This window comes from Callospermophilus lateralis, chromosome 6 (genome assembly GCF_048772815.1).
Source record: "Callospermophilus lateralis isolate mCalLat2 chromosome 6, mCalLat2.hap1, whole genome shotgun sequence".
NCBI classification, from domain to species: domain Eukaryota; kingdom Metazoa; phylum Chordata; class Mammalia; order Rodentia; family Sciuridae; genus Callospermophilus; species Callospermophilus lateralis.
Genome location: NC_135310.1, coordinates 151,785,240 through 151,797,376, shown reverse-complemented (window position 1 = coordinate 151,797,376; position 12,137 = coordinate 151,785,240). Strand labels below are relative to the sequence as shown.

The following is a 12,137-nucleotide window of genomic DNA, read 5'->3' as shown; positions in this document are numbered from 1 at the left end:
TTGGGGAAGGTATAAACACTAATTTAGCTCATAATTTCACTTTTGATAAATAAGTAAATAAAATTGAATGAACAAGGTGCATGACATACCACAATTAAATATTGTTTAATACAAAAAAATTATATATAAACTTTGTATAATATTAAAATATTGATAGAAACAAATCATGATGCACTTTAAATATTTTTATATTTTTTTTCATAGCTTTTTAGGTAGATAAATCTGTTACAAATTGATCTTTAATTATCTGATCTCTTAAAACTGACAACATTATTTTTCTAAATTTCTATCTCTATCTTGCATTTGTTTTAGTTTGCTTTATAGATGCTCCTGTGTTTGATATTCTCTTGTACTATGATCTTGGTTATTGCCTCCTTCCATCCTACATGCCCACCCTAGGTAAGCTCTCCTGCACCCTTGATTATCTTCTATCCAGATGGCAGTCGATATCAAATCACTGTCTTCAGATTATGTATCTTTTTACCATCAGAACCAGCTGCCATCCAGAGGCCTCTACTTGGGTTTCCTGACAGCCCAAGAGCACCAAGCCCTAGATTATCTTCCACAGAAAAACATGACCCTATCCTATCTCAATGAGACCCTGCCTCTTACCAATGTACTCAGCTCACAAGCCTAACAGTCATAACCCCTTTCTTGCTCTCCTGTCATCTCTCTTTAGTTCTCTCTGTTCTTGCCTTTCTGTCTTTGCCGCTCCTTTCTGAGTGCAGGTCCACATGTTTGCAGCCTCAGTTATAGTGATAGTCTCCCAATTAGTCTCCCTGTCTACAGTCTTGTCCCCCAGTTTATTTATATACTTTTAAGATATTCATTTTTTTCTAAAATGTAGATATGATTAAGATTTCTCATCATCTTCAAGAAAAATTAAGTTATGATGATTTACTGAGTACTTAATATGTACCAGACACAGTGCTTAAAAATCTTAATCTAAATTGATTCATAGAATCATCAGAATGACCATTTGAGGAGGTGTACACTCTTCTCTACTAATAAGAAAACGAGACTAGAAGAGATTGAATAAGTTACCAGGAGTTGCAGAGCCAGGAAGCGGCAGTGTTAGAGTAAACCAGACCTGCTTGTACCTTTGTCGTCCCCACACAAAACGTTCTGTGCACTGGGTTTGGGTTCCCTGGAGTGTGAACAGGATTTTGCTTCTGTCACCTGCATTGATTGTGAGGTTCGTTGTCAGGATGGAGTGGCAGTGGTTGTCAGTAGTGGTGACAGTCAACCAGGAATATGTTTGTAGTGGGGTAAATGGTGAGTGTTAGAAATCCTCCTTGTACCCTCAACCACAAACACATCAAGCCTGAAGGATGCTCAGTTTTAGGTGGCAGGGCAAGACCAGAGTGCTGAGAAGTTATAGACCATTGATTAGACAATGAGTGGTGGGGGAGTTCTTTTTTTTTTTTTTTTTTTAGGAAACTGGTTAGCCAATTAAAATTTTGAATTTGAAAACATCAGCAATATACAGGTAATATAAATTATTTTAATAGTTTCAATAATAAAAAAAATTTCTAGTCAGTTTGTTGCCATGGCTGGTCACTGAACATTTTCAGTACATCAGTAAGAATAAAGGTGTGTTGGAAATTTGGTTCTGAAAATCACAAGACATCTTCAGGGGCATATCTGGTTTTTTACTTCATATTTACATCAATAATGATGGCTTTCAACTTCAGTTTCAATAGTTTCCTAAAATGAATGCACTTTTACGGAGTGGGGTAGATCCAGATATTGATCATGAAGTTTGACATAGCTCTCTTAAGTTTCATATTCATGCCTCTGGTATCTAATAAACATAGTAGCCTACCTAGGAAGCTTCTGGTCAGGCCTAAATATCTCAAGTGAGCCACAGCTTGCATTCAGAGAGGCCAAAAATGTGGCCCTTAAAGTACATCTGGATGCTGAAGAGAGTCATTTGGAGTCAGAGCACTGTGGGATTTATTATGCCCTCTTATCTATTTGTTGTGTGACCTTCCATCACCAAGCCCCATTTTCTTCATGTCTTAAGTGAGAATGATGATATTTACAACTGGGGAATTGTGGCTGAGGAATGTGGCACAGATCTGTAATCCTCCAAAGGCTGAAGCAGAAGGATTCCAAATACAAGACCAGCCTCAGCAACTTAGCAAGACCCTGCCTCAAATTAAAAAGGTCTGAGAATGTAGCTTAGTGGTAGAGCACCCTGGGTTCCATCCCGGTATAAAAAAAAATTGATAAATTATGGATTAAAGGAGATAATTGTATATAATGCTTTGAATGAGATGCGGTGTCTAAATAGTAAGGACCCAATAATATTTATTTCCCCTGTCTTATCCTGCTTGCCTCAACTGCCTCCCATTTCCAGAGCTTCTAAATGAAATAGGTTTTCATGTAAAATTTAGGTTTAGGAAAATTATATTTTTTTGCACTTTTAGATGGAAGGCAACCATGTGTAACTTAGTGCTACAACTAACCAACCAGTTCCGAAGATTTTTGTTACTTTTCTGGAGTCCAGTATTTGTTTTGTTTTTAATTTTGAATCTTCTCTGTTACTATATCTCATATTCTTTTCAACAATAAATGCCCAACATCTTAGGTTCTTGTCACCTTATAACTTTCGAAGCTGTGTCTGCCCCCCAAAATTTAAAATATAAAGTTAATTTATATTAATAATGTGACAAGAATTTACAGTGAACTAACTAGCTGCTTTTCAAGAGGGTTTTATTTACAGATGTTAAAAATGTCTTGTTGCGTGTGTACTATGTAAAGAGTACATGAGAGTAGGGACTCCAGGGACACTCTTGAGAACAATCACCTCAGGCTGTGGTCCCACTCCCCATTGCACCGTGTCAGCCACAAACCCACCAAGCCATTTGGGCACACATCTTCAGGTGGTGCCACATGGCTGTACAGTGCTGGGAAACAGCAGGCCTGGTGTGGTGGTGATAAGTTGGTGGTTCTTTTGGAGAGCAACCTTGGGAGCTCTTTCCTGTGAATGAGTTGTAATATGGTAGGTTCTGTCCACCCACCATAACAAAGAGACCCTGTTGAAGTATTTTCTACAAGAAGTACTGCTGATCATCGTTTGAATTTTTTTCCCCTTGGGCATTTTCAAATGTGAAGAAACATCTCAAAGTCCATTCCACAGTTGGTGTGTTGAACATTGTATTTCTGTTAGCTTCTTACCATGAACTGTCCTAGGGAGGCAGTTTGGTGTTTGGAGAGAGAATGGCTCCATTTGTGAGATGGTTATATTTTTGGAGGCATTTATCCAGTGGCTTCAGTCTACCAAGTTTGCATATGAGGGTCCAATTTAGTTGATTTCTACATATCTACTAATATCCCATAGGCTTTCTTTTAAATTCTGCTCTTATAACTCAACCCCTGCAAAGAAAATAATTAAACAGCTGTTTCACTTTTTGGAAATATTGTTAGCTTTTGAGTCTGGTAAGGTTTTGGGTTTTTTTTTTTTTAATGTCCATTATGATAAATTTTGAAGAGACATTTGCTAAATTGAGTAAGTTTGACAATATGGTAAAATCCAAAAGAGGCCACTTCTATTCTACCTATTAGATCTTCTGAAAATAGTATTAAACTATGAGAAAAAAGAGACTCAAACATTTTTTTTTCTTTTTTGGTAGTGGGGATTGAACCCAGGGGTGCTCAATCACTGAGCCACATTCCCAGCCCTTTTTATTTTTTATCTTTTTGGCAGAGGGGTGCAATACTGGGGATTGAGCTCGTATACTCAACCACTGAGCCACATCCCCAGCCCTTTTTTATATTTTATTTAGAGACAGGGTCTTGCTGAGTTGCTTAGGGCCTCACTAAACAACTTGCTGAAACTGGGTTTGAACTCATGATCCTCCTGCCTCAGCCTCCCCAGCTGCTGGGATTACAGGTGTTCCCCCACCACACCCTGCTTTATTCTACTTTATTTTTTTATACCAGGGATTGAACCCAGGGTGCTTAACACCTGGGATTATAGGCATCCACCACTGTGCCCAGCCCAGCTTTATTTTTTATTTTAAGAGAGGGTCTCCCTAAGTTGGTTAGGGTCTGACTAAGTTACTGAGGCTGGCTTTGAACTTGCAGTCGTCCTGACTCAGTCTCCTGAGTCACTGGGATTACAGGCCTGTGCCACTGTGCCCAGCAGAGACTCATATTTTTTAAAATGCAAGTGACAAGTTTCTCCTCCACTGTGGTGTTGGGGATTGAATCCAGGGCTTTGTGCTTGCTAGACAAGTGCTCTGTCACTGAGCCACACCCCAGCCTTAGCAAGTTGCTTTCAAATGAGATAATATGTGACCAAACTTTATAAAGAATAAACTACTCTATAATTACACAAGATCTTCTTTGAAAAAACATGTGCTCTTAGTCATTCTTCATCCACAGTGCTTCATTATGATTTGCTGAGTGTTGGTCTGATTCTATCCACAGTCCAGTAATAGATGTACTGTGGTATTTATTCTGAAACATAGTTTTTCACTCTGTCATCTACATTTTTACCAAAAAGAATCAGAGTAATACTAATTTGTTTGTAAAATAAGTTTAGTTTTATCAAATATGACATGATTATTTATATAAATTCAGAAAGAATAGGGATTAACCACATAGTCTCATTTTTAAATTTGCATTGCTAGAATTTTCTTTTCTGTTGTTTTCTTTTCTGCAGTTCTTGGGATAAAACTCAGAGCTTTGCATGTGCTATGCAAGCATAATATCACTGAATTCACCCCAGGAACTTTTTTTTGGGGGGGCGGGTAACCAGTGGTTAAACCCAGGGGCACTTAACCACTAAGCCACATTCCCAGCCACCCCTCACCGGTTTTTTTGTTTGTTTGTTTGTTTGTTTGTTTGTTTGAGATAAGCTCTCACTAAGTTGCTTAAGGCTTCACTAAGTGGCTGAGGCTGGCTTTGAACTTGTGATCTTCCTGCTTCAGCTTCCTGAGTTGGTGGGATTAAGTGTGTGCCCCCAAGACAGGCCTTAGTGGAACTTTTGATAAGGAATCTCAGATTGGACTCTTAAGACTAGGAAACCAAACCAACATTTCCAATTGTATACTGTTAAAAATGGGGGAGGGAACCAGATTCTTATTGGATTTGTGCAAGTAACTATATTGCCATAAAAATACACATATTCATGAGTAGTTTCCATTATGGAGAAATACGAAATACATAGATCTGGCTCAGAGGGATCAGGAAATTCCAGAGTCAAATCTCCATTAGCATTGGACTTTTTACCTTAGGTATAATAAAGTCTCTGTCCCATAAGTTGACCCAAGTTGTATCACATAGCAAATAGAAATGTTTTTTTCGGGGGGTGGGGTGGGGAGTCATGAGTCACATGTACAGGTTAAACTTCTGTTTTAGGATTCAAATGCTAGAGAGGTTCCTGATGTTGGCCCAGAGATCATTCTAGGTTGCTGGTTACCGTGGAGCTGCTGTGATTGCAGGCCGTTAATTTGGAAGCCTTTTGTTTCTTATCTAGTTTTTGAAGGTCCCTGGAAATGTTCTGTTGTGATTACTAGTTCAGCCAGTCCTGTAGCTTCCCATCTTTTGTCTTTTTATGACTCTGTTGGCCTGGGGAATGTCATCAGTTTGTTGGAAGCCGGAGTGCCTTAAGAAAAGGGCTTCCCAGTGATATTTAAAACTAGTGAGACTCATCTTTCTTTTTCCTGCAGGTCTAGAACTGTTCAGTGTTAATGGGAAACACTTCAGGAATGGCTTTTCAAAAGGTCCTTTGTGCTCTACGGTGGCATATTAGCTTTGATCCCAACTACTCAGGAGACTGAGGCAGGAGGATCTCAAGGTTGAGGCCAGCCTGGGCAATTTAGTAAGACCCTGTCTCAAAAATAAAAAGGGCTGTGGTAGAGCATCCCTGAGTTCAATGCCCAGTAGCTGGGGAAAAGGGAAGGAATCCATTCTTTCAACAGTCCTGGAGGCCTGGGATCTAGGTATAGATCTTAGGTGAACAGTCATGTTCATATGGAATGCTCCACATAAAGACTATTATAATTCTAAACTAACTCTTTAGTCAGATTTTGCGATTTGTGTCAATATTTGCAGTTTCCAGGGCCATAATTCTCATACCTGAAAAGAGCAGGTGAACTAGAAGGAGGCGATAATATTCTGGGACATTGGAGATTCCATTTTTACATGTATCTTGGGTCTTCCATAGCTGAGATAAAAGCCTAAGAGGGAAACCTCACAGGGCTGGGTCATGTAATGCTTTCCCAGTGTCCTGTGCTGCACAGACTTGCTTCAGTGTGACGGTGACCTTACTCAGCCAGCCCATGCAGTGTCCAGCCTGTGCTCTCATGGGAGGCTTATTTTTTGGTGGTGACCACTCTCATAGCTTCTAAGTGCCTGACCTATGCCTGTCAGTCAAGCAGTGTTTCTGTTGCCGAGATCTCTTGCCCCATTTGGCCAATGATTTCTCTTACCTCAGAGCAAAGAAGAGAAGAAACCAAGAGGAGAAAACCTTAAATCCCAGCGAATTCCAAAGGCCTGAATTTACATCCTCTGCAGCAATAACCATTTATTGTGTCTGCTGTCCAGTTACCTTTAGAACTACAGCTCTTAGCCACCACAAACCCAAAATTTCAGGTGCGCTGTCACAGCACAAACCTTTGGTGCCCCCAAATTCAGAGAGGAAAAGAGAGCAGAGTTTCAGACCTGGAAGGAACTTTCAACATCTAGGTAAAAAAGACAGAGGACCCCGAGAGGATGTCAGTGGCACCTTCCCTGTGCTTCTCCAGGGGTCTCAGGGTCACAGAAATCTCCTTCAGGTCCTTTCATATGGATACCAGAACTGTCAAAAGACAAAGTGGCCACATTTAGTTGTAGATCTAATTGACATTCACTCATCAGGATTGAATTGGGGCAGCTCCCTTCTACAGAACAGAATGAGAGTTCCTACTGGGCAGTAGCAGAAGAGGAAAAAAGCTGATTGGTTAATATATCAGTTCATTTTCTATTAGTATAACAAAATACCGGAGAGGGTAATTTATAAAGAAGTTTATGTAGTTAACAATTCTGGAGGTGAGAAGTCTTCAGCTGCTTGGCTACATCTGATCCCTGAAGGTGTCTTGCTGCTCCGTGTGTGGGAGGAAAGTGTGTGTGCAAGGAAATGTGTGCTAAGAGAAGACAGAAACAGCCTTGTTTCATACAGTGTCCCCTTGCAGTCACTCATCTGGTCCTGTGGGAACGTACTCCTACAAGGTGGCATTAATCTAATCATGAGAGCTCCATCCACAGGACCCCAAACACCTCCCACTAGCCCAACTTCCCAGCAGTGTTACATTGAGGAATAAAGCTCAACATGAGTTTTGGTGGGGGAAAAACAATATTCAAACCATAGTAGTTAATATCAAGTTACTTTTTTTGTAAGGGTTGCCGTAGATGGGGCTTCCTTATTATGTTATGGTTTGGATATGTGGTGTCCCCCAAAAGATCATTTGTGAAACAATGCAAGAATGTTGAGAGATGAAATGATGAGAGCTGTAAGCTGATTAGAGCTGTGACTGAATCAGTGGATTAATTCACTTGAATGAATGAACTGGATGGTAACTTAGGCAGATAGGGTGTGGCTTGAGGAAGTAGGTCACTGGTCAGGTGCCTTTGGGGTTTATATTTTGCCCCTGGTGAGCGGAGTTGTTTCTCCTTCCTGGCTGTCATGAACAGAGCAGCTTTCCTCCACCATGCTCATCTGCCATGGTATTCTACCTTACCTCAGGTCCAAAGCTGACCAAGTCTGGGGACCATGAACTGAACTTCTGAAATCATGAACCAAAATAAACTTTCCTCCCCTAATTTGTTTTTATTTGATATTTGGTCCCAGCAATAAAAAACTGAAATATTGACTGGTACCAAGCTTCCACCACACGAACCCTTGGGGGACACGCTTAAACTATATCCATCTAGAGCAATGGAATTTCCTATTTCCAGGAAAAATTGGTCTGGTTTAGGAACTTTATTCGTAAAGCTTCTATTTAATTATGTAGCACTTAGCATGAGTAACTCCATTTTAGTTTGATCTGGTCTTTTGGAGCCTAGTGCAGGAGTTCAGTCCAAAACAGTGCCCTCCCATAAGTTTTGTTTAACAAGAGTGGGGAAAAAGGAATCTGTAGGAGCAGAATCCTTGAGTAGGCTAAAGGAGACGGGAATCTATGCAGCATTGCTGGACTTAGGCTTCCAGCCTTCCAGGTGATTTCAGCAGATGTCGAAAACTGATGTGTGCACTCCCCTCTGAAATCTCTTCCTGGTGATTCAGACTAGAACCCTCATGTCCACCTCCTTCCTCTACTTACCTCTGTTTCATCCAGTGCCACGGCTCTTGTGTCTCCTCTGCAGTTCTCAAGCCCTCCCAATTCTTTGCCATTGCTGCTTATGCTGCTCTTGTCAGGCATGAATCAGCTTTTCTGTAAATCCAGATAGTTTTCTGAGTGCTCCCTGCTTTTATTCTCTCCCTTGCCAGTACATCTATGCATCACAGCTAGAATGTTCTTGCTTTATAAAGTATGTCTTTGCCCATGTTATTCTACTAAAAATAAAAACAAACCTCATAGACTGGCAATGAGAACCTCCACCCCACTCTATTTTTTTTCTTTTTCTTTTTTGTACTAGGGATTAAACCCAAGAGTACTTTACCACTGAGCTATATTCTCAGCCCTTTTTAAATTTATTTATTTATTTATTATTTGGGGCCAGGTGTCCCTAAGTTGCTTATGGCCTTGCTTAGTATCTGAAGTTGTCCTCGAACTTTGGACCCACCCAAGCTCAGCTCCTGAGCTCACCCACTCAGCTCCTGAGCCACTGGGATTACAGGTGTGCACATCACATCTGGCTAACCCTCTATCTTTTTATTGGAACTGTCTTTCCTTCATTCAGTCTGCTGATCTGAAGTTTGCTCAGACAAATCCTTGCTCAAATACTGCTACTACTATTCTGAAGCATTTCCTAAATGTAGCCTGCACCTTTTAGTGTCCCAGGCCTTCAAATTCACTGCTGGCTGTGCCTTTCCCTCCCTTCCCTTATAGCTTCCATATTTCAAAGTTCTTGTTACTGCTAAAAAAAAAAAAAAAAAAAAAAAATGGTGGGGGTGCACCGAAATGCCAACGCTTTTAGTGCTGCTGCCTCCTTTTAATAGTTCATTTAAATTCTTATCATAGGGATTTTTGTTTATACCTGTTATCTGTACCACCATTACCTCAACCAGACTTTTTTTTAAGGACCTGAGTACAGTAATGACTCACTCTCTCAAAGGAAGTTTCTTGGAGATTCTGCCACCAGTTGTGGAGTTGTGGGGCACAGTGCCATGTATAAAAGGATGCATAAAAGAAATCTGGGCCAGGCTTGGCTTCTTCCCATAGCAGTTTCCTGTTGACCAGAGGTGGCAGCAGCAGGTTGAGGGGAAGCAGGCTAGCTCCCCAGGAGAGGCAGTGCCTCTATGGAGTAATTACTAATTCATATGGTGGATTGGGTGTGTCCTTTTATGATTTTTGGTATTTGGGATTGGGTGATAAGGAAAGACCAGTGTGTGTGAAATTACTATTCTGAGTTCTCCTTTTTTTTTAACTAGAAATGCCTTTTTAGAAATTCTCCTTATAATCATATTCTAAAAGAAGCAATCAGAAGATTGTAATCAAAGATTGTAAAGATTGAAATCAAAGAAAAAAGAATTAGAACATTGAATTGCATGTTCTTTCACCTCCCACCACCCCTGTTATCAGTGGCCTTGAAGTTGCTTCTATGAAGGCATCTTCAGGATTCTCTTTGGATGCATTTTGGCCTTCATCCCATGACTTGAGGCTATGTTAGGTATTAGGCACCTTTAACTTGTATCCAACTAAGCTTTTAAGAATGAAGTTGAACCTGTCATGGTGGCACACACCTGAAATCCCAGATACTCAGGAGGCTGAGGCAGGAGGATGGCAAGTTGAAGTCCAGCCTGGGCAACTTAGCAAGACCCTGTCTCAAAGTAAATTTTTTAAAAAGGGTGGGGGATGCTGGGGATGTAGCTCAGGGGTAGAACAGGCTGGGTCCAGTGCCTGGTACTGAAAAACCAAAGGAGAAGGTGTGGGGGGAAGGAAGTTAAGAATAAAGTTAACCATTGGCTGAAGGGAAAAATGCTGTTTTTTTAAAAGATAGGAGTGAAAATTATATTCTGTTTCTTAGTTTATGAATTCTGGTGATGAAGTATTTTACAAAGTGGGCATTTTTAGAAAAAGAAGAGTGGAGTGACCATCTGATTTAAGAACATTCACTTCAACTGTTGCAGGAACAGTGTCTGCCTGGCCTTTAGGTGGGCAGCTTGCCAGTCCTGCCTGACAGCTGTTACTTGTAGCAAACTCTTTTGGAACATGAGAGGTATTGTAAACAAGAATGTTGAATTCTGATTTGAGAATTCAAAACATCTCTATATTTCTTGTAAAACCTAGAGTGCAAATAAATGATAAATGTCTTGTACTTTGGAATAACAAGTCTTTTAAAAAATATTTATTTTTTAGTTGCAGTTGTATACAATACCTTTATTTTATTTATTTGTATGTGGTGGTGAGGATCAGAAACCAGGTCCTTGAACATGCTAGGCAAACACTCTACCACTGAGCCACAACCCCAGCCCCAGAATAATAAGTCTTTACTAAAGAAACTTACCTATATTAGTACTGGTACTGAGAAAAATACATAATCACAAAGTTATAAGGGAAAACCTGAAAACAACTTGCTTTGGCTTGTCACAGGATGTTTATTTTATGATCCATCATCTATTTTCCTCTGCTCTGTATTTCCTCAGGAGATGTTATATTTCAACATCCTTAATTGACATTGACAAAAACAAACCAAAAGATTCCCGGAGGTTTGGCCCTTTTGTAACAGGAAGAGCCATGAGCTTCAATCCTTTGATGTGTGCTTCTCCTTTGCTATTGAAAAAGAGAGTAAAGGATAATCTTAAATTAAAGACCTTAAAAGTATTTATAAGTGAAAGCAAAATTGTATTAAGTGCTTGTATAAATTGATTCTTGTATATGTAAGATGGTTCATAGCTGACATTACAATGTTCTTCATTCTTATAATATGTTTCAGTGTTTTAACAGTGTGAATTTTGGTAGAATTTTTGAGCCATTAATAGGTAATAACAGAAATAACTGAAAATAGTTGCTTTAGGCCAATGGTATTGGTAATTTTAATAAAGCACAATAGATGTGTGAGCATCCAGAACTGGGTATTTAAAGTACATAAATTTTTATTATACTGTTAAGAGAAATTTCCACTGGGAATACATCATTTTAAATTTGCGTTTTCTTTTTTCCTACAGGAAGGAGCTTGAAACCTTCAAAGGTAATTTTGTGTTTAATTCTTTGCTTTAAGAATAGTTGAGAATTAATTGATGTCAGATGTTCTCTCTTGATGATGATGAAAAGAACTCATTCCCTTTAAATCAAACAGTTTTCATCAAAAAGAAGTTTGCTTAATCCTGTTTTCATAGGTTTTATTTAATCACAAGTGGTCTTGATAGTGAGAGTTTCTGCTGTGACTGTTATAAACAGTATTAGGAAGACATGTTGCCAGCTTTGAGGTTGTTGAGAATCATAGTTTCAGAAGATACTGGTTTCTGTTGTGCAAAGTCTGGGTATTATGGAGAAGGGATAGTGATGAAGATCAGGATGTGTGCCCTGCAGTCGCCCCCACAGTTGCTTAAAGAGGCTTTCAGGGCTGGGTCCTGAAATGACACTGTCTCGTGACTTTGATGAGTCTCTTTCCTTCTCAGGCTCAGCTTCTCCATCTGTATAAGTAGAAACTCCGATTCTGAGATTCAGAAAGCAGCCTAGCAGTACCTTTTGATTTTAAGGAGCTTTTGAAGGAGGGATGCTGGACAATAATTCTTGGTCATTTTGACCCTTACTGTTCATAGAGAAACCCTAATGAAACACAGAAAACTACAAACTCTCCAGCGGCTCTGGGCCCTTCCAGTTTCTGTTTTTCAATTATTCATTATCAATTAAATAATAGAAATCACTGTTCTCAGAGATGTTCATTTCAGGAACATGGAAGACCTTGAATTACTTTTAAAATCACTTCAGATTGATTTCATGCTTATTATATTTCACATAAACTAGCATTGACCTTTAGATTTG

General features: G+C 39.6%; 1 protein-coding gene across 3 annotated transcripts in view; it reads left to right on the top strand.

Annotated features, from left to right (window-relative positions):
- Window positions 1-12,137, top strand: part of Dtnbp1 (dystrobrevin binding protein 1) — a 122,930-nt gene that overhangs the window by 57,042 nt on the left and 53,751 nt on the right. For all 3 annotated transcript variants that reach the window (XM_076859229.1, XM_076859228.1, XM_076859227.1), the window contains one exon: window positions 11,318-11,340. In XM_076859229.1, the coding sequence (XP_076715344.1) occupies window positions 11,318-11,340 (23 nt within the window). The remainder of the gene's footprint in view (window positions 1-11,317; window positions 11,341-12,137) is intronic.